The sequence below is a fragment of the Rissa tridactyla genome, chromosome 4 (genome assembly GCF_028500815.1).
Source record: "Rissa tridactyla isolate bRisTri1 chromosome 4, bRisTri1.patW.cur.20221130, whole genome shotgun sequence".
Classification (NCBI taxonomy): Eukaryota; Metazoa; Chordata; class Aves; order Charadriiformes; family Laridae; genus Rissa; species Rissa tridactyla.
Window position 1 is genome coordinate 93636540 of NC_071469.1, and position 20259 is coordinate 93656798.

Below are 20259 nucleotides of genomic sequence, written 5' to 3' on the forward strand. Positions count from 1 at the left end.
GGTGAGGCAGTCCTCACCAAGTTTACTTTTCAGATCACCAGGGAGCTGCTGACCTGAGGAGCATGTGAGCTTGTCACCTGTTTGTGCAGGGTGTGAGATGGGGATAGAGGACGTCAATCAGTAGCTGCCACCACCAGCAGCAATCTGCAATCTCCGCAGTCATGAGGGCAGCCAGAGGAGTATCTGAGGGATCCAGAAACCCTCTGCCCTGGTGGAGTACTCATTGTGGGATTTTTTTGTCTACAGCCACAGAAACAGTACGTGAGGACTTGAGAGCCTCTTGTCATAAAGCACTTCAAAGTCCTCAGAGCCATAAGATAAATAATCTTGTGAATCTGGAGGACTTGTCCCCTCTCGTAATGACTGCTGGCACCACTGGTTCGGTGTGCATGGGGGTGAGGTCCTGTTCGTTTCTGAAGCACGGCATGTCAGCGTGGATGCAACGGGTGGCGCATCTGGCTGGGCTTGTCCTGCACGCTGTGAGTGAGTGGTGCTGATGTCTCTAGATCCACTCAAAGGAGGCCATTATGAACAACCGACCTCGGAAAGATGATGCTTAAAGGGTTTCCCGTGGGATGCTGACTCCTGCAGTGTCTCATGAGTGGAATTGTGCCTTGGTGTTTTGTTTGGAAATAGCATCATTCCTCCACCTGAGCCTTGTGCCGGGTCCGTATCTGGCTGTTGCTGGTGGTCTGAAGCACCTGCAGGGCAGATCTAGGAAGGGGCTTCCCAAAGCTCTGCCTGCAGTGGGCAGCTTTCCAGGCAGCAGCACTTCCACAGCCCTGCCTTCTCCCTGAAGATGCTCAGGGACCTTCTACCGTCCATCTCATGGGGTGGACATGCTTCTGTCTTCAAGAAACCCCAGCTATGCCGATTTTCTCTTTGGAGATTTCAGGGTTTTTTTTTTAGCTGTCCTGGTGCTTTTATGCCCATGAAGCACTGAGTTCATCGTTAGCGAACAGGAAACCTGAGGCGTTTCCCCTCTGACAACGCCCAGTGCTGCCCCGAGGTAACCCAGGAAAAGGCTGACCATGGGGTGGGGAGACAAAGACGTCCTCATCCCAGAGCCGCACCGGGTAGTGCCGGCTCTGCTCTCACGTGGTCACTCCTTTGGGCGGCGTTATGCTTGGCAGCCCCTTGCTGCCAAAGGTGTACAGTGCAGTATGTCCTGCCTTGGACTCTTTCCATTAGAGATAACCATTGGTGTCCCTAGATCTGTTCCAGGGATGAGAAAGATGCAGTGCTGCTGACTGGTAGCTTTCATCTGCAGATTACCTGGTCTCTGCGAATGCGTTAAGTTGACAGTGCTTTTGAGAAGCCCGTAGGAGCAAAGCCAACAGCTCTGATTTGGGTTAGGCAATCTCTCGGCTGAGTCCCGAGCTTGACATTCACGTTCCCCTCCTGCTTTTGGGCAATTGACTCTTATCTCAGAGTACAAGATTGCCTTCTGCCCAGGGCAGAGGTTTTTCAGGCTGCCCGCATGGCTGCTGGGCTGGCGAGATCCCCAGCTGACGGCATGCTGCCAGGGCTTGGAAATGCGGCTGAGGCTCTCCCCATTTTCTGCCTTCCCACCTCTTTGACGTGCAGTGTCGAGGCTGTGATGCACATGGACCTGTGGTCGCAGCAGGTGTGTGGTTGTGGCTGAGATCACCGTTTGGTGGCTTCATCGTCCCCTGGGGAGGTTTGAAGGTGAGCAGAGACAGTGTGAGCCCAAGCAATGGGGCATTGGCGCTTTGTGTCTCCTCCACAAGGGCTTCTTGCTTTCTGCAAGCCCAGGTTTGTTCCCTTGCTGTCACAACAGAAGCTGGTATATTAATTTCCTAGGGCTTTTTGTGATGATTAATTGAGATAGAAGATTGAATCGGGAGGGAGACCTGTGGGAGCAGAAGTGTGGCAGGAGAACACTTTATCTGTCAGCAGCTGCCGACTCGCCTCTCTCTGTTGCAGAATAAAAGCTGACAGGAAAGCAGAGCGCTCCACGGAGCTCTTACCTTTGCCAGGGTGTACACTTTCATGAATGAATTAAGGCAAAGAATGGTTTTCAGTGTAGCCATGTAAAGCCAGGCCTCCCTGTCGTACTGGCTCCCCTCAGGGGCCACCTCCGAACCCTGTGCCTTGTGGCCACGCGATGTTTTTAAGCGGTATCTGTCAGCAGTGAGCAGGAGGGCTGCCAAGGAGAAAATTCGGTCACAGCCCAAACTCAAAGGCTCCCCTTTAAAGATGTATTAAGAGAAACCAATCAAAAACTACATCAAAAACTCAGAGGGCATAAAACTGACCCTGTGTGAAATCTTATGACGATCCTCCTACTTTCTGGAGGAAATTAGGAATTTATGCTCCAAATTATTCCTGTTTTCAGAAAGCAGACCGCTGCAGCACCCCTCCGATGGTCTTGGTCAAGCAAGCCAAGCAACTGCCACGTAGGCCTGCTGCCGTTCTTTATTTTAACCAAAGGTTAGAACACCGTAGCTAAGCAATGCGAGGGGGTGGGCTTGCTAATCCACCAGATGCAGCTCTCTGGACGTTCTTGGTAATAAGGTGATTATTAATTATTCACAGCTCACTGGTGGGTGGGGGAGGCTGGTTGCACAGCTGCAGCGCGAGCCTGTGGGCACACATGCAGACAGCGTTCCGAGGGAGGCTGTTTGGGCAGGAGTTAAAGTAGACGAAGGCGCCCGTGTAGTGTCCTGTGTGTAGCAAGACTCCGGCTCTCGCTGCCGTGCAGATACCGGGGCTGAGGCTGCTGGATCCACGTTGCTTGTTCCAGGTGAACCCCTTCGCTTCACCTCTGTGTTTGAGGAGAGGACAGGCACTGTTGCGTCTGCCTCAGGTTTCCTTCCACGTTCTCTCCTGAGGGTGCTGCTCTCCCCAGCTGGCCCTGGAGCAGCGCACGGTGGGGACAGGCACCAGGGAGCCCTGCAGCGGGAGGCACACTGCCCTGGCTGGCATCGCAGAGGTGCTTCGGTAGCTCCACCTCAGCCAGGGTTTGGTCTCTGTGCTAGCAAGTATCAACTGCCTCATGATTATTTTTTTTTTTAATTTTTTTTCCTTGCAGGTGGGAACAGCGAGAGCTGCCCAATGGTAGAGTCTACTATGTAGACCATAACAACAAGACCACCACGTGGGAGAGACCCCTTCCTCCAGGGTAAGGAGCTCTGGGGGCAGCTGGCATCTCAGCTACTGAATTAACTTGTAGCAGACACGTGGGAGTCTGCACAGAAGGGGAGAGGTGGGTTGGTGGCAGGAAGGTCTTTTGATTTCTAAAAAGAATTGGGGTGAGATGACCAAGTGTTGGCTGGCCTGAAAGCACACCCTGTATCCTTAGAAAGGTCTTTCCAATGTTTGTAAAAAGGAAAAGGCCTTCCAATCTGTTGTGTTTTGACCTCTGTTAGAGGGTTGTTTTTTTAAACAGTCCACCGAAATCACTGAACACTTGAGCAGCAGCAGAGCCACTTGTGGGCAGAGCAGAGGGGTGAGCATTCGGGATGGGGTGCCAGCAAAGTCCCTCTGAGGACCGGGAGAAGGAGAGGGTGAGCCTCATGTCACCTTGAGAAACAGATGTTTTTAGATGAGGGCTGAGCTCCTGGTGAGCAGAAACAGACACGCTCAGTGTGCCCCAAACCTGGAGCTGGACCCTGGACTCTCTGAGGGGCCTCTTACGGTCTCAGCCACGTTGGGATCTGCTTGTTCTGCTGCTCAGCTCCATGAGACCTGTAGGAAGTGTTCTGCCAAACCTGTGTCCAGGAGGGCCGTGCTTTCACTTGCGGGAGTAAAGTCTTCAGGTCGTAAAGGCTGTACACAGCCCTGGGGCCACGTGCTTTCCAGAAGCTTGTTGAATTCTCACCTCTTTGTGCTTCTAAAAGCAGAGACCTCAATACAGCCTAACTGTTGTTCTCTAGACTGAGCTCGTTCAAGGCTGGAATGACTGAAGTGTGCTTTAACCGCCAGCGTAGTATGTGACAGTGAAATACAAGCCTGTCCTGTTTTCCTCCATGGGAGCCTCCAGGTTCCTGTGGGCACACGCTATGTTCAGTTAAGCTGTGGTCTCTGCAGCCACTTTCTGATCCTACAACAGCTTGAAATCTGTCTGGTGTTAAAAGAGGGAGGCTGTTACCTGGAAAGGTAGGTTTGGGAGTACCCCAGGTGCGCTCCTTCCCTCCTGCTCAGGTCTTCAGCCCAGTGGCTTGCCTCTGTCAGAGGTCACCTGTCTTGGAGGAATGCTTACGGCATCCCGGTGCAAGCTCTGCTAACGTCTAGACATCCCATCTAGGCTTCACGCGCCTGTGCAGGGAGGTGGTTCAAGTCTTGCTAGTCTTTTGTATTTCCTTCTGGTGAATCTTTGTCCAAAAACCCTTCAGCTGTGAAACTGGTGGTTACACTGGAGCCGGGAATGGAGTCCTTGTGTTAAAGTGTATCTTAGTTTTGTGAGAGGGGCCAGAGAGCAAGTGTCTGAAGTTGGCCTGTAGTGTCAGAGTGAAATGAAAAATCCCCGTCTTCATAGCTGCACCCTTGGGCCCCAGCAGCTCTTGGCTTTTCCTCCCTCGGAGGACTCTGAGCTGCTTTTCTCACCTGCGTTTCTGAGAGGCAGCACTCAACCACAAATCTTCTGCTGAGACGCTACATGGGGGGCACGAGGGGAGCGTGGCAGCTGGGGAAGGGGCTCACAACCCGGTTCTTCTCTCAGTCATGCTTTCAATGTGTTCTGGGGCAGCAGCTGGATATTCTCAAGCCACTGCTGCGTGTCCAGGGCCCTGGGGACAGCCCTCAGAGGAGGGCAATGGGAAGTTCCTCGGTGTAGGACCATGGTCTGTGCCTTCTGCTGTGCCTCCCGACCTCTCCAGGGTTTCTTTCTGCTGCCTTCACACCAGCATTTGTACCGAGTTGCCACACGGCAGCTGGAGGCACCTGCCAGCAGGACTCGTCGAGCTGTCTGAGGACAGTGACATCTTCCTCTGGTGTTTCCAGGTGGGAGAAACGTGTGGATCCTCGAGGCAGATATTACTACGTGGACCACAACACCCGGACCACCACGTGGCAGCGCCCCACGGCCGAGTACGTCAGGAACTATGAGCAGTGGCAATCCCAGCGAAACCAGCTCCAAGGAGCCATGCAGCAGTTCAGCCAAAGATTCCTGTACCAGGTGAGAAGCGGGGGCCGCGGTGGTGAGGGTCTCACCCCACTCTCCTGCCAGTCTCACCTGGGCTGACCCGTGAGACCCTGAGCTCGGGGAGGTGCTCACTGGGCCATGTGGGGTCTGTCAGCTCGGCGAGCTCAGCAGAGAAGTGCTGGGACAGGAGAGCCCACGAGCTCCTCTGCTGTGTGCAGAGAACAATGTGGGAGTAACTTTCTTTTTATAAAACAGCTTGCACAGCCCTGAGGGGTGATGGGAGGTGACCTCAGCAGCCTGTCCCTGGTGTCCCTTCAGAGCCAGTGTGGCTAGGCACACGCTTTCTCCCTTGGCTCCAGTCAGCCAAGCCTTGCTGCTGCCCTGGGGGGCTTGCAGGACTTGCTGCATGCTGTCAGAGCGGGGCATACGCTGAGGCAGCTGTGGGGCCCTGGTCTGTGGTAGGAGGGGAGGCTCTTGGGATGAGCTTGTCCCTCCCCATGTCTCCATTGGGCTGAGGACAGGGGTTTGGGTGGCAGCAGGAGTCAGCAGCAGTAGCTGAAGGCCCAGGGTACAAGTGCGGTCACGGCGAGGGCTGCAATAGCCAGGGGACCAGAGAGCGCAGGGAACGAGCGCTGCTGGACTTGGTGAGCTTCCTTCTGCTTCCTCTGCTTCTTCCCGTTGTTCGTGGATTGGGCTGAGTAGCTGCATTTCCTTACTCGGGGAATGATCCCTCAACAGCCCCGCAGAGGAATAGCTCCTGGGCAGAGACTACTCTTGTCTCGGTCTTGCCTTTGCTGCTGGAGCCAGGACCTGGCTTCCAGCGGTGGCGAGCACCCTCTGATAACCAGGACTGTGCTGGCGGCCCTTGTGCTTGGGGGTGAGCCGTGCTTGGGAGAGAGCCAGGCTGGAGTGTTTCTGCCGCCCGGAGCGGTGATGTCCCTGTGCTCTCTGCCATCAGCCGGACATGTGCCTCGCAAAGGCTGTGCTGTGGTGTAAAACGCGGCTCTTGACAGAAGGCGGGGGAGGTCTGGTGAGGCAGGTGCGGAGTGGAGGTGGGCAGAGCAGGGTCACCAGCTTCCCATCGACGTTTAGCTCCTCTCGGAGAAAGCCAGGAGGCTGACGTGTCCCAGCAGCACTGCTAGCACTGGTGCGAACTCTGTGCTCCGGTGGGGAGCTCGGATGCTCTCTGGGAGGGGGGTGCAGAGTGTGTCCTCCGGTGCTGCTCTGCACAAGAGGCAACCAGGGCTGCTCCCCGGGGGCGCGGGAAGCTACTCTGCCCCTTTCCTTGTCGCCCATCTCTCCCCGGACAGCTCGCCAGCCCTTCCAAGCCTCGCAGCAGGAGCTGGACTGTCACAGCTCTGCTACCCTCCGCCCGCCCGTGCTCCTTGGCATGCCGTTCGCAGCACCGCTGCGGAGGGGTGTGCGGGAGGGGGCTTCCACTGGAGGCTGAAAAGGGCCCCGGGCCTGTCGCTCGCTCCTGTCTCTGCCAGTGCCATCCTTGGAGCCGCTCCAGCGCTGTGCGACTCGCCCTGGCCGGGTTCCACGGAGTGCAGAGGGAGGGACTCGCGCTCCAAATTTAGCCTGATGAAACGATTGTACTTTTTGTTTCAAGCTCTCTGCTGCCAGCGGTGATGGCTCCTGCTCTGCCTCCTTCCCTGCAGGGGCTTTGCTTTGCTTTGCCCTCCCCTCTCCAGCATCCACCAGCCTTCTTTGCGGGGAGAGGAAGGTGGGGAGGTGATGAGCAGCGCTGCAGCCCTGGGCGATGCAGAGCCGCAGCTCGGGGGGCCGGGGGGCAGCCGGGGACCGCTCTGCCAGCAGGCACCTTGGTGCCGCAGGGCTCCCCGGGCTGTGCCCACACGCAGCATCCCTTGCACTGAGGGTCTTGCCAGCACAAGGGACCAGGTTGTTCCCAGGGGCTGCGGAGAGCCGCAGGAGGGCTGGTTCCCCCCGAGCTCAGCCCCAGGTTCTTTTCCCCCTGCCCTGTTTGTTTTAATTAGTTATTTTTAGGTCACAGTGAGGTGATACCTCTGGATGTGACTCGGCCGTGTCTCTGGCCAGCCTGTCTGAGAGACTGCCCCAACTCTGAGGAACGCTGTGCCGGGCAGTGCCTCCTGCGCCCAGCCCGGCACATGGGGTTGGGTACAAGTGACGAAGCTCGGAGAGGCACGGGCTGTGCTAGTCCCGTCCCTGGCGTGTCCCAGGACATCCCTGGGCTGCCATGGAGCACCCCGAGTGTCTCAGAGTGGGGGGCCCTGGCACCCTGAATAGCAGCCATGCCCGGGCCTGGGGCTGCCTCCCATCCCCGGGTGAGAGGGATGGGCCTGGCTGTGGGTGCCATTCCCTGAGCCCTGGCTGACTCCGATCCCCAGCCCATGGAGGGCTGGGACACCCGCTGGGCTGGGACTGGGACATCGGCCCCTCTCCAGCAGCTGGGTCTCAGGAGGTGCAATGAAAATGCCTTTTTGGTAACGATGATTTTCTTAATTTAACCATTAAAAGCACTTGCAGGCCTCCTTCTCCCCTGCACCCCCGAGTGTTGGGGCCGCACCTCCATCCCCAGGGACCTCGGCGGGGGGAGAGCGGAGGCGCAGCGGGGCACCACGCCAGCCTGCCCTCGCCCCCCCTCCCCACCATCCCGGGGCATCCCCCGGTTCAGGCTGGGTGACGGCCGGCTCTGCCCGCCCCGGGGAAGAAGAAAGGTGCTTTGTACGGCGGCCCCCGACCTGCCGGGGGGGGGCGGCGGGGCGCGGAGCCGCCCGTCTGCGCGGGATGAATGCGGGCTCAGTGCGAGCGCATCCCGCGGCCGGCCCGGGGAGCGGGGGGGGGGATGGGGGGGCCGCCGGCCCGCCAGGAAGCGCTGGGCGTGGACAGGGCTTGTGGGAATGATTTCATTGGAAAGGCCTGCGATATTTTTTCCCCTCTGGTGTGTGGTTCTTGGAGGAGGCTGGAGGTGTATCTGGTGGGGACGGCCGGCGGCAGCCGAGCAGCCGCGCACATCTGCGCCCGCCGGGGCCGTCCCGCTCCCTCCGTGCGGCACGGCCCCTGCCCCGCCGCCCCCTTGGCTGCCCCAGCCTGTTTAGTTTGTGCTTTTTTTGTTTTGTTTTCCTTCTTTTTTTTTTTTTTTTTTAAACCGCCCTCGAGTGTGCAAGTTGGTTGTTTTTTGGTTTTTTTTTTTGGTTTTTTTTTTTTCCCTAGTTCTCTGGGAGCTGCGGGCCAAGGGCAGGCGAGTGGGAGCGGGGGCTCCACAGCTCACCTCCGCACTCTGCTCTTCCCAGGCGTCCCTGCCCTGGTTTTTATTTTGTGTTTTTTTGCCTTCTCTGTTGTCTCTAGTCATCCGGCGCCCCATCCGACAATGATCCTCTTGGTCCCCTTCCTCCTGGCTGGGGTAAGTACTGAGGCACCTCACCTGCCTGCCGCCGCGCTCACCAGACAGCCCACCGGGGATGCTCCTCGGTCACCCATAGTGGGACCCTGCCGGCCCCGTGGGGAGAACAGTGCTGTCAGCAGCTCTTTTTCTCCCATCCCTGGCATTAATGGGAATGGTGGCTGGGGAGCCAGCATTTCCCATGCTCTGCTGCATGTGGGGCTGAGTCTGCCCGTGATTAGCACGGTCTCTGATTTGAAATCCAGCTTTTTTTCCCTTTTTCCCCTTTTCCTGGAGGAGTTCCCAGTCTCTCTCAGCTACTGAATGCAGAAGTGCTTGTGGTTGTTCTTTGGACAGGGGGAAAGGTTGGGGATCCAACTCCTCGCTCATCCCCAGACCCCTCCTCTGCTGAGCAGGGATCTGTCCCGCTGCTGTGTGTGCCTCCCGGGATGCTCTGCCCTGGTCCGCAGCGGGGCTGGGAGTCGGCAGGAGCAGGGCTGCCTCTCCCCAGGGCCCAAGCGTAGAGTGTTGGGATATTTTGAAAGGTTTCTGTGCCATTCCCAGGGCAGAGAGTCCTCCCTCCACAGTGAGAGCATCCCTGGAGAGGGCAGGCTGGAATGCTCGTGGGTGCAGTTGGGCAGCAGGCGGGCAGTGCTGTGCCGGGCAGGCAGGGAGGGCAAGAGAGGGGTTAAAACTGCGGGGAGCGGGACACAGGGGGCCTAGGCTGCTAAGGAGATCTCCAAGGGCAGAGTCTTGACTGGGACAGTGCTGGAGCATTCGCTGCTGCGCTGGGTGGCCCATCTCCTGCATCAGTGAGGAGAGGGGCCCCAACCCCAATGTCAGCTGGGCAGACTGGGGGGAGACACAGCTCTGCACAGGGCTGAGCACCCTGGAGTGTGGATCCCTAGGATGGATGGGGTCCCCAGGATGGATGCAATCCCGATCATCACATGTGGGGTCCGCCTGAGCCACGGTGTGGGGGCTGCTTCCCACAGCCTGGGAGTGAGACGGAGTGAGGGGGGGCGCGGTGGCTGGGAGGTGACAGGGGAGCGTGCGTGCAGGGCGTCCCTGCCGGCATGGAGCAGGGCCGTGCGTGGGGGGAGTGACGCAGGCACGTGGAGGGAGGAGGTGTGTTGCGTGTGGGGCACACGTGTTGGTGGGGAGGCAGCGAGTGTGTGTGGGCTTGCGCAGGGGGTGGCTGGCGAGAGGCAGAGCGGTGTCAGTAGGCATGCAGGCAGGACGAGACGGGGTGGGTGCGGGCAGCCGGGGGCTGGCAGGGTGGGGAGCGGGTGCAGGCTCACCGCTGGGCCAGGGCACATGGTACCCAGTCGTGGCTGGGAGGCACTTGCTGTTCTGAGTGTGCAAATAGTGTTGTGAGCGTGTGTTGGGAAGGGGGTGCCCAGGGAAGTGTGTGTGGCACACGTGGGGAGTGTGTGCTGGGAGGCTGCTGTGCAGCAAGGGTGTGAGGCTGTAGGCACAGAGGGGTCGGGCAGTGGTGCTGGCGTGAGTGGCACGGTTCTTTTATGCCTGTGTGCAACAGGAGGTGCGGGTGTGCGTGCCTGTGCGGCGCATGCCGGGAGCACGAGCTGTGCGCTGGCAGCAGGGCCACGCAGGGAGTTCGGATGCGTTTGAGAAAGCACCTGCAGATCCGCCTGGAGGGATGCCGCGCTTGTGGAGCGCTGCGTGTCCAAGGAGGGTGCGTGCGCCGCCTGCCCAGTGAGATGTATGGCTGAGCACGCCTGTTGTGCCAGCCTGGCAGCACGTTGGCAGGGCTGGCCTCTGCCGTGGCACCTCCACGCACACTGGCCTTGGAGGCACTGGAGAGCGCCGGCCTTCCCCGGAGGTGCAGCAGCTTGTGCACACAGAAGAAATGTAGAGGTTTTTATCTTGCCTTTTCCAAATGAGCCAGGGCAGTGTCGGCGGGGAGTGGGACAGGGGGAGCCGACAAACTTCTCGTGAGCTGGGAAGGGGAGGGCTGTTCTCGGGACTGTGGGTCAGGGTGCTCCAACTAATGCTTCCTCTCCCTTTCCTCTTAGAGAAGAGACAGGACAATGGGCGAGTGTATTACGTGAACCACAACACACGGACCACCCAGTGGGAAGACCCTCGCACACAGGGGTAGGCAGCCCGTGGGGAGAGCAGGGAGGATGCTTCTGGTTTCGGAAGGTGCATGCTGTGGGCTACTGAGCGCTCAGAGGTGTCCGTGCTGGGGGACCGAGTGGGTTGCAGCACTGGGGAGCCAAAAGCGCTGAGAACTGCAGGCAGCGAGCAGGTAGTGCTGGAGCCCAGGAGGGTTGGACACCGCAACCCTTGGCATTGTGGGGCAGCTCTCTGGCTTGCAGGAGCTGAGGGTAGAGCTGAGGATGTGATGGGGAAGACTGTAGGGCTTCCTCGGCACAAAGGTGCATGCTTCTTGCCCTGTTGCCTTCCTACATGGCTCTGCTTGGGCTCCTGAGAGCTCTGGGTTGCGGTTCTCCAGAGACCTGGCCCGGCTGAGGACCTGACCCAGGTCTCCACTGAGGCCACCTCTCTGCAGACAGGGAGCGAAGCTGTAACTGTGGCCAGTCCTGGCCGAGAACGCAGCCCAGGCAGGGCTCCTGTCTCAGGTTGCAGGCAGGCGCTTGCTAATCCCATACCATGAATCCTTCCTTTTGTCTGGCACGGAGCTGCAAACTGAAGGTGGTCTCCAAGGGCAGCAATCCAGATGGCCGCAGTTCAGGGTGAGAGATGCGTGATGTGCCTGCCCGGTGACCCATTCCTTGTTGGCAGGATGATCCAGGAGCCGCCGCTGCCACCCGGCTGGGAGATGAAGTACACGAACGAGGGTGTGCGTTACTTTGTGGACCACAACACTCGCACCACTACCTTCAAGGACCCGCGCCCTGGATTCGAGTCTGGGTAAGCATTTTTGGGCTGTGCCCCTCACTCTGCAGCCAGGCTGCAAACTGGGAGCTGGGACTCGAGCTGCCTTCCCACAGTTGTGATAGGGAGTGGAGGAAGGGGGTCAGCTTTATTGTAAAGACACCGAGTAGTGGGTTTAGGGCCTCACATTTGGTTGTGATGGAGGTGAGCTGTGCCCCAGAGATCTTCCTCCCGCTTGGCAAGCGATGAGGCTGCTGGGGCCAGGCAGCTTGCTCCAGAGCAGGTGAGAATGCTGAACCACGGCTCGTGCTGCTGTTGCAGGAGCAAGCAGGGTGGCTCCCCGGGGGCATACGACCGGAGCTTTCGATGGAAGTACCACCAGTTCCGCTTCCTCTGCCACGTGAGTAGAGCGGCTCTAGGGCCCTGGCAGCTTGGGGGCTGCTGAACCGCAGGGCTGGATGGGTGCAGGGACAGCCTGACCCCGTGGGCAGGTGTAGGTGAGGAGAGCCACTGTGCCAGCCTGCACAAAGCCTTGTGTCTCTCTGCCTTGCTTGTAGTCAAACGCCTTGCCCAGTCACGTGAAGATCAGTGTTTCCCGACAGACGCTCTTTGAGGACTCCTTCCAGCAGGTGAGGAGGTGCTGGGGCCGCAGAGCCTGGGGAGGTGTGGAGCCGGCCCTCGCACCAGCCCGCAGGAACGCTTCCCCTTGCTTCTCCCCAGATCATGAACATGAAGCCGTACGACCTGCGGCGCCGCCTGTACATCATCATGCGAGGAGAGGAGGGCCTGGACTATGGTGGCATTGCTAGGTGAGTGCCGGACCACACGCCTGCTGCTGGGCGGGTCTGTGCCCTGCCTGCGGCGTGAATCCCTAAAGGACAGTGCAGGCAAGGGGGTCTGTTCGGCAGCTGCGCTTGGGGTACCTCGCCTTTCTGCAGCACCTGCTTGGGCAGAGGAGCCCAGGGGTGTTTGAATGGGAAACGGTGTGAGTTTTGGGAGTGGTGGAACGACCTAAAAGCATCACAGCAGCCTGTCCCTGGCACAGAGACCTGCTGGGGCTCTCCTGCAGCCCCCAGCGCTGAGTGCCAATGCCTGCTGCCCCTGAGGCGTGGAGGTGATGCGTCGAGCAGCCTCTTCTCCTCGCAGCCGACGGGCCCTGGTGTTTCCCGGGATGGTCGGTGTATTTCAAGGCAGATGTGGTGGGATGCAGTTGCTACAAGGATGCAGATGTACCCGAGGATGGTGTAACCGCGCAGCACGGGCTGTGTGTCAGCTGGAGGGTGGCCCCCGTGTCCCTGTCAGCCTCAGCCAGCTCGTTTGGAGCATCTGCCTTGTGCTGGGCTAATGCTTCCCCCTGCCGCTCTCACCTGCTCCTCCTTCGTGGTGCCGCTGCCCCCGGCTCTGGTGCAGGGGCTCCTGCTCTCCGCCTCTCTCTGTGTCCTGCCAGTGGTTTTACCCTATGGTAGGTTACGTCATGCTGTTCTACCACAGGGTAGAACCACGGACGGGATGCCGGGGCTGCCTCTGCGTCTGAGGACTCCCGTCTCCCTGCGCGGCTGGGGGAGCAAAGCCAGGATGGTACCCGTCCCACACTGCTCTGAGCTCGGTGTGGGGCTCCCGGGGGGAGCCTGTGTGGGGAGGCTCGAGGGGGTGTGTGCACAGCAGCGTGTGTGTGTGTACGTGTACGACAGCACGGGTGGGACTGAGAAGTGTGGTGCCTGTTGGGATCCCTGGTGCTCTGAGCGGGGTCTCTGGTAAACTGGGGTATTTCTTGCTGATGTCTCCAGAAGCCCTTTACAAACCATGCAGAGCACCCCTGGAGCAGAGGACACCCTCGCCAAGGCGCACCAGGGCCCAATGCTTGCACTGTCGCCCCGAGGAGATGGGCACCTGGTGCTGCAGAGGCACGTGGCTGTCGCCTCTGCCGGGGTGCAGCCTCCCTGAGTGCCCCTGGCTCCTCGAGCCACTCGTCACCACGCTCCCCCTTCCTCTTGCCCCAGGGAGTGGTTCTTCCTCCTGTCCCACGAGGTGCTCAACCCCATGTACTGCCTCTTTGAGTATGCTGGCAAGAACAACTATTGCCTGCAGATCAACCCTGCCTCCTCCATCAACCCCGACCACCTCACCTACTTCCGCTTCATTGGCCGCTTCATCGCCATGGTAAGAGCCCGGGGTGACGGGGCGAGAGGGGTTGGGGGGGTGATGGGAGACAAGATGCTTCGTTTGTGTCCCCCCCTACAGAGCAGGGGCCTTGCAGGGGACCAGCGTGGTCAGCGGGGCGAGGGGAAGCTCCGCGACCATGGCTGCGCTGGGCTCTGTGGCTCTCTGAACCCTGACCCTAATGGCAGCCTGGGGCTGTGGCTGAGGTCCCCAGCACCGTGGGCAGCCCAGACGAGGTGCTCCCCTTGGCATGCCTTTTGCACCCCAGTGTCCCTGGGGCTGTAGGCTTGGTGGCTTTTTCCAGCCCAAGGCATGCCAAAGGGAGCACAGCACTGCACCATCGTTGCCCCCCCTCCACACCTTTCTCGTCTGGGCCACCCGTGGTGCTGGGGACCTCAGCCCCAAGCTGCTGCAGGCTTTGTGGCTCTCCTCGGCTCAGCGCTGTCGCCCTCCTTGAGCTCCTTCTCACTCAGGTGTGGGTCCGTGGGAGGCAGGCCATTGACGGGGTGCTGTGGGGAAGGCTGTGGGGCGATGCCTTTTAAATACAGGGAATGGCCATGGGGCCAGAGGGGACCTGGTTTCCCAGGGGCTGTGTGGTGGGGATGGCTCCAGTTCTTTGGCTGCCACCCCAGGTGCTGTTGGGTCTGCAGCTCCGAGGACTATTTTTAGCCCCAGCATTGTGAGATTTTCCAGCTGCCCAAGCCCCAGAGCGGCTCCTCCCGTTTGTCTCACATTCCCCAAGGCAAAGGTGCCATGGGTTGCCCGGCCCGGGGCTGCCAGGAGCTCCCCGAGCTCAAGGCAGGGTCCCTGGCTCACGGCCCCGCGAGGTGTGGATGGGAGGTGGCTGCGTGCTGCGCGGGTCCCTGCTCTGTCCTGCCTTGCCCTGCGCGTTGCAGGATACCAATAAAACCCCAGACTATTACTCACCGCTGGGCCGTTCTAGACAAGCGTCTGCATTATTTTTGGCTGCCTTTGCCTTGGGGCTCCTGGAAGCCAGGGATTCAGGGAAGCCGCAGCACAGCTCTGTTTAAACAAGTGCTCTTAATAGAGCTGCGAAGGGAGAAGGAGACGCGGTGGAATTTGTGGTGGGGAGGGGAGAGGGGCTGCAAGCGCACCCCACACCGGGCGAGCCACCCCCGGGCAGCACTGCTGGGGGGAGCCCGCTCCTTCCCACCGCATTTGCCAGCCAGGAGTGAGTGCCGCAGCTCTGAGACCCCAGGAGTGATTCCCTTTTGTCCCGCGGCTGCCCCAGTGGTGGAGCATTGTCTTGCCCCTCATGTCTGTCCTGGGGTTCCCCGTGACCTGGCGTCACCTCCCCACCACAGGCTCTGTATCATGGGAAGTTCATCGATACCGGCTTCACGCTGCCCTTCTACAAGCGGATGCTGAACAAACGGCCCACGCTGAAGGACCTGGAATCCATCGACCCAGAGTTTTACAACTCCATCGTCTGGACCAAGTGAGTTCCTCGCTCTCCCTCCCGGCCCAGGGCCTGTCCTGCTGCGGGGGAGGCAGCACTTCTCCCCACGGCCCTTCGCTGCTGCCAGGTGCCTCCATCAGAAATCACATCCCAGTGTCCTCCTACAGGGAGAACAGCCTGGAGGAGTGTGGCCTGGAGCTGTACTTCATCCAGGACATGGAGATCCTGGGCAAGGTGACCACCCACGAGCTGAAGGAGGGTGGCGAGAGCATCCGGGTGACAGAGGAGAACAAGGAGGAGTACATCATGTGAGTGGCTGTCTCAAGGCCCCTGCCGGGCGCCTACCCCCACTGGCTGCAGGGCAGTTCTGGGTGGGAACATGGGGTTTGGGACGTGGCCGCTTCCCTGGGCTACGTGGCCTGTGACAAGTATGGGCTGGCGCGGTCGGCTGAGCTCTGCTGCGGTCTGGCTTGCTGCTGGCTGGGCAGTTGCCAGTACTTTCAGGAAAGAGGAGAGGGGAGAGAGGGTGAGACTTCTCTCCCTGTCCCGTGGCTGCTCACCCTGCCTGTCCATGGCTGGGCTGCCTGGGGGCTGCCAGGGCCAACTCCCCCTGCTGATGGTAGGCTCTGGCCAGGGGACGTGGTTTGCACCCCTCGTTCCCCCGACAGCTGCTGGTCTGTGCTCGGCGCTGTCTGCTGCTCTTGGGTTCGGAGGTGGAAGAAACCCTCTAGTGGGAACTGAGGGGAGCCCTGGTGATTTGCAGGAGCCCCTCTCCCCCTCCCCACGCACCCCTTTGGCTCCCAGGGCCCTCCCCGCCGGCGGGAGGGATGGCAGGGGTTCCCTGTGCCGGGCCAGCGGCGCTGGCTGTCTGCCGACTGCTGTCTGCCTTCCCAGGCTGCTGACAGACTGGAGGTTCACACGGGGCGTGGAGGAGCAGACCAAGGCTTTCCTGGACGGCTTCAACGAGGTGGTGCCGCTGGAGTGGCTGCGGTACTTTGACGAGAAGGAGCTGGAGGTGAGCTGGTGCCTGTGCTGGGGTGGGGACACGGAGATACTGATCCTTCCCACCCTTCCACAGGCTGCCCCAAGAATGGCACGTGGGTGACGGCAGAGCACGCAGGCTCTGCTCACGCCCTCTGCCCCTCGCCTCTGCTCATGGGGGTACCCCTGCCCCAGGTGGTGGGGTCTGTGGGGTGGCTCGTTGGGTCCGTTAGCAAGAAAATGCCTTGTTGGAGGTGAGGAATTCCTCCCAGACGCCCCCATTGCCCAGTGCTGGAGCCTGCGGCTCGTGCAGCTCAGCACTGGAGGAGTCAGTGCTTCCAAGCGTGGGTGCAGGGCCCCGTTTCTCTCCCCCTGCTGACCGTCCCCTGTCCCCAGCTGATGCTGTGCGGGATGCAGGAGATCGACATGAACGACTGGCAGAAGAACACCATCTACCGGCACTACACCAAGAACAGCAAACAGATCCAGTGGTTCTGGCAGGTCAGTCCCAGCACCGGCAGTGCCTCTGTCCTGCTCCCCAGCCCGGGGATTGTCCCCTGCCCAAGGCCCGGGACAGGCAGCCTCACCAGGCTGTCAGGAAGAACGAAATACAACCGCGAGCACGTGTTCAGCAGGAAGCATTTGGCTGTGGCTGGCAGAGGCCCCGGCGCCGCCGTTGAGGACAGCAGGCAGCACTTAGTGGTCAGCGTGCTTCTAGCAATAGCTGCTGCTCTTGGGCAAGATGACAGGAGGGGGTGACATGTAATAGCGCTGCGCCAGTTCAGGCGGCGCTGCTCCGGTCTGGCCAGGAGACAAAGGGGTCAGAAACGTCTCTGGAGGAGGGCAAGGCTGGGCAGAGCTGCTCCTTGTCCCTGAGGATGCAGGACTGGAGGCGAGGGCTGGACCACGTGCCTGGTGGGCTGCACTGCCCCGGGCTGTGTCTGAGCCCGGAGGGCACGGTGTGTCCGTGGCAGGAGCCGTGCTGCAGGACGGTGCCCCAGGCCCGGCCGGGCTGCAGGTTTGGGGGTGACGGGGATCCCACTCTCCTGCCACGTTCTTGTCGTAGGTGGTTAAAGAGATGGACAACGAGAAGAGGATCCGGCTGTTGCAGTTTGTGACGGGGACCTGTCGCCTGCCCGTCGGGGGGTTCGCGGAGCTCATCGGTGTGTGTTCCTGGGTGCTCAGCTCGGGGAGGGGGGTCCTGGGGAAGCGAGTGGGGGCAGCGGCCATGTGTGGGGGCCGGTGGGTGGGACCTGGCTGCTGCGTCTGCGTCACAGAGTGCGAGGCAGCCCGCAGCATGTAGGCAGTGAAGCAGCTGAAACGTCTGAGCACGGCGATTAATCCGGTGGTGTGCTGTGCCCAGAGAAATTCCTTAGCCGTGAACGGTGCCACCGCAGTTAACTTTGTCAGTCCAGCTTGTAATCTCATTTTGAATGAGATTTGATTTTTGATTTTTGTGCGATGAAACCCCTTTTCCAGAAAACCACAGCATGGCATTATTCTGCTGTCATCCTTTAATTTGCTATTTTTTGGGGCCTCTACCAGCCTTTCCCTTACTTTCCTGGAATCAGTGTCAAGCTAACCAGCTAACTTAGACCACTCATTTATTCTTGCTGGCATATTAGCTTTTTTCCAGCCCCCTGGAACCTCTCCAGCATTCACAATCTGTTAAAAAGCGACCTCAGTGACTCAGACTTCCTGAGCCAGGTCCTTTAAAACTCTCGGATGGACCCACTCAGTCCTGCGGCTCTACGGATGAATAGGCTTTAGCGCTTGCTGTTTAACCCTCCTGCTCAGAAGCCATGCCGTTGTCTCTCTGTGCTGTGAATACGCTTTCCAGCTTTCTCCATTCTTGCTTCTTGTACATCCTCTCTGCAAAGAGGTCAGAACAGGCGGTGACTGCTGCTGGGGATTTATGCCCCGATGTGTCTCTAGGGTCATTAGGGCGGGTGATGGTGCGATCTGCTGGCTAACGGCGTGTCGCAGGGTTTTCTTTTTCAGCTCCTGGTCGTGTAATGAGATTTGCTGTGCTCATAATTAACAGGCAGCAACGGGCCCCAGAAATTCTGCATCGATAAAGTTGGCAAAGAGACATGGCTGCCTCGGAGCCATACATGGTAAGTCATTTCTCCTTGGCCCCGTTCGGAGCACACAGGGACAACCGCTGGCAGTCTCTGTGGGGCTGCGTGGGGCCCTGGGCGCCCTCCATCCCCTCCACCCACGTTCCTGTGGGACGTAGCTGCTCTGCTGTTCCTGGCCGTGCGTTGTACTGCAGCTGCTGTGCGTGGCTGAGGCCGGAGGGGACCCCGCCGTGGGGAGGAGGATTGGGATTGCGGCGCTATTCACAGCCTCTGCTGTCTCTCCAGCTTTAACCGTCTGGACCTCCCTCCCTACAAGAGCTATGAACAGCTGAAGGAGAAGCTGCTTTATGCGATTGAGGAGACGGAAGGATTTGGACAGGAGTGATGGAGCTTTGGTGCTTTCCCAGGGCGGGGAGGGCCCTGGAGCGCTGCCGGACACGAGGTCCTGCCCGCCGGTGCCGGCGGAGCCCAGCGCCGAGCCCTCTCCGCAGGATGGTGCTCAGGCAGCTGCGGACGCTCTTGCTCTTGTTCCTGTGCGAGATCTGCACTGACACAGCCCCGGGGGAAACGGGTCCGCGTTTCCCTCCCCAAACAAATTCGAGGTGTGGCGGGGAGGTGGATGTAAATCCTGGCGCTGCTCAGCTCACGAGGGGCGCGGGGTGGCATGGAGGGGACGGGAGAAGCCCTGGGCCTTGGCAGGCAGTGTGCAGTGCACCGAGGCTCCCCGGTCCCCCCTCGCTGGCACAGTTAACTTTGAGATCTGGTTTCGGCACAGGCTATTTTTTGCCCTTAGTCTTTTCTGCCTTTTCATGGCGTTTTAATACATGCAGGTGAGGAGGGTAAACGAAATGGCTCTCGAACCGACTCTCAGGTCACTTTTGGGCCTGATCCTGCACCCAGCAAAGGTAACGGAACCCCTCGTCGCTGCTGCTGGGGCTGATGCACCACATGAGGACCAGGATGGCCCCTTCCCACGCCAGACCCGTGTCCACTCGAACCTGGGGCCTGGCCGACCATGTCCATTGCGTGTTTTGATTTGCAAGTGTGTGGCCCCTGTGCTGTTGTATTTAATATTTAAGTGGTGTGTTGCTCGGAGCTGGTGCTCCGCAGCAGCCTCGGGGGCTCCGATGACATTTGGCTTTGCTTGGTTCATGGGTTTGGCCCAAACTCCCTCTGTTTCCTCTGTCGCCGGCTGGGCTGGTGGCAGGAGCTCCCGGAGCTGCGGGTGAGGGCAGGATCAGGCCTCTGCCCCTTGCCTGGATGCCGCCTCCGCTGCTGTCCCTCCAGTGTGCACAGGGGGACGGACGGACACGTGTGAGCGTTGGTGTACATAGCTGTACATAAAGGAAGTCTATGGATACAAGACACTGCAATAGCTTTTGACCGGCAACCGGATAGTTTTGTACTGCACCATCCTGCCTCAGCGACGCCGACTTCTTGTGCAATAAATGATAAGCAGCTGCCGAGGTCTGTGTCCCTGGTCGGTGTGTTGCGTGGGGGGACAGTCCCACCCTGCAGTGCGGGGACTCGGCTGAAGGGCCGCCATGGGTGCCCAGAACTTGTCAGCGGCGTCATAAATAACATGTATTTTTTTCCATGCGCACAGTGCCCAGGAGCGTCAGGCTGGGCGCAGCACTCCTGCCTGCCTTCACCCAACCTATAATCACACGCCGCTAAAAATGTCTCCCGGACGCTTTGCCAGGGGTGGATCTGCCTCCCTGTGCCACCGTGTGGAACCCAGAGCAGCATTGGTGGAACCAAATCAGGTGAATGAGGCCCGTGGCCACAGGCTGGCGGTGTTTAGTAAAAAAAAAAAAAAAATCCAACACAAGCAGAACTAAACAAACCCACTATTCATATCACCGAGGAGCAGCCTGCATCCAGTAATTTTGCCATGACTTTGCTTTTCAGCAGCTGCTTTGGGTGGTTGATTCTTTGTGTGGGTTTGGGGTGGTTTGTTGTGGTTTTGTTGTTTTTGATTTTTTTTTAATAGTCTGTACTTGTGCCAGCTGTGGCACAGCCGGTGCCGGCCCAGTCCCAGAATAAATGCTTCAGTTGCTGTGGCGGGCTGCTGCCACTTTGCAGTCTCCTGGCACGAGTGCGCCGACACAGCGGCCGTGCCCACCTGGAGCTCTGGGCCTGGCCTGGGAGGTGGCAGGGGAATCGGTGGCATCTGGTGCCTGGGAGAGGCACGTCACCCTCTGTGCCATCTCCTAGGAGGTGTGGCAGCACACATCCATCCTGCTCCTTTGGCCCAGGAGGGCAGGGAGCAGCGACCTGCACT

General features: G+C 59.5%; 1 protein-coding gene across 4 annotated transcripts in view; it reads left to right on the top strand.

Annotated features, from left to right (window-relative positions):
• The window catches only part of WWP2 (WW domain containing E3 ubiquitin protein ligase 2), a 43354-nt gene extending 23916 nt beyond the window's left edge, over positions 1–19438 (top strand). For 3 of the 4 annotated variants that reach the window (XM_054198585.1, XM_054198586.1, XM_054198588.1), the window contains exons 9-24: positions 3056–3145; positions 4966–5140; positions 8438–8492; positions 10508–10589; positions 11241–11369; positions 11655–11733; positions 11891–11962; positions 12054–12142; positions 13334–13493; positions 14819–14952; positions 15081–15221; positions 15808–15928; positions 16291–16395; positions 16961–17057; positions 17939–18011; positions 18261–19438. In XM_054198585.1, coding sequence (XP_054054560.1) covers positions 3056–3145; positions 4966–5140; positions 8438–8492; positions 10508–10589; positions 11241–11369; positions 11655–11733; positions 11891–11962; positions 12054–12142; positions 13334–13493; positions 14819–14952; positions 15081–15221; positions 15808–15928; positions 16291–16395; positions 16961–17057; positions 17939–18011; positions 18261–18360 — 1702 coding nt within the window. In that variant the 3' untranslated portion in view covers positions 18361–19438. Of the gene's footprint in view, positions 1–3055; positions 3146–4965; positions 5141–8437; positions 8493–10507; positions 10590–11240; positions 11370–11654; positions 11734–11890; positions 11963–12053; positions 12143–13333; positions 13494–14818; positions 14953–15080; positions 15222–15807; positions 15929–16290; positions 16396–16960; positions 17058–17938; positions 18012–18260 lie in introns of those variants that run through there. The other variant, XM_054198589.1, reaches the window with a different exon arrangement.
• Positions 19439–20259: the final 821 nt, after the last annotated feature.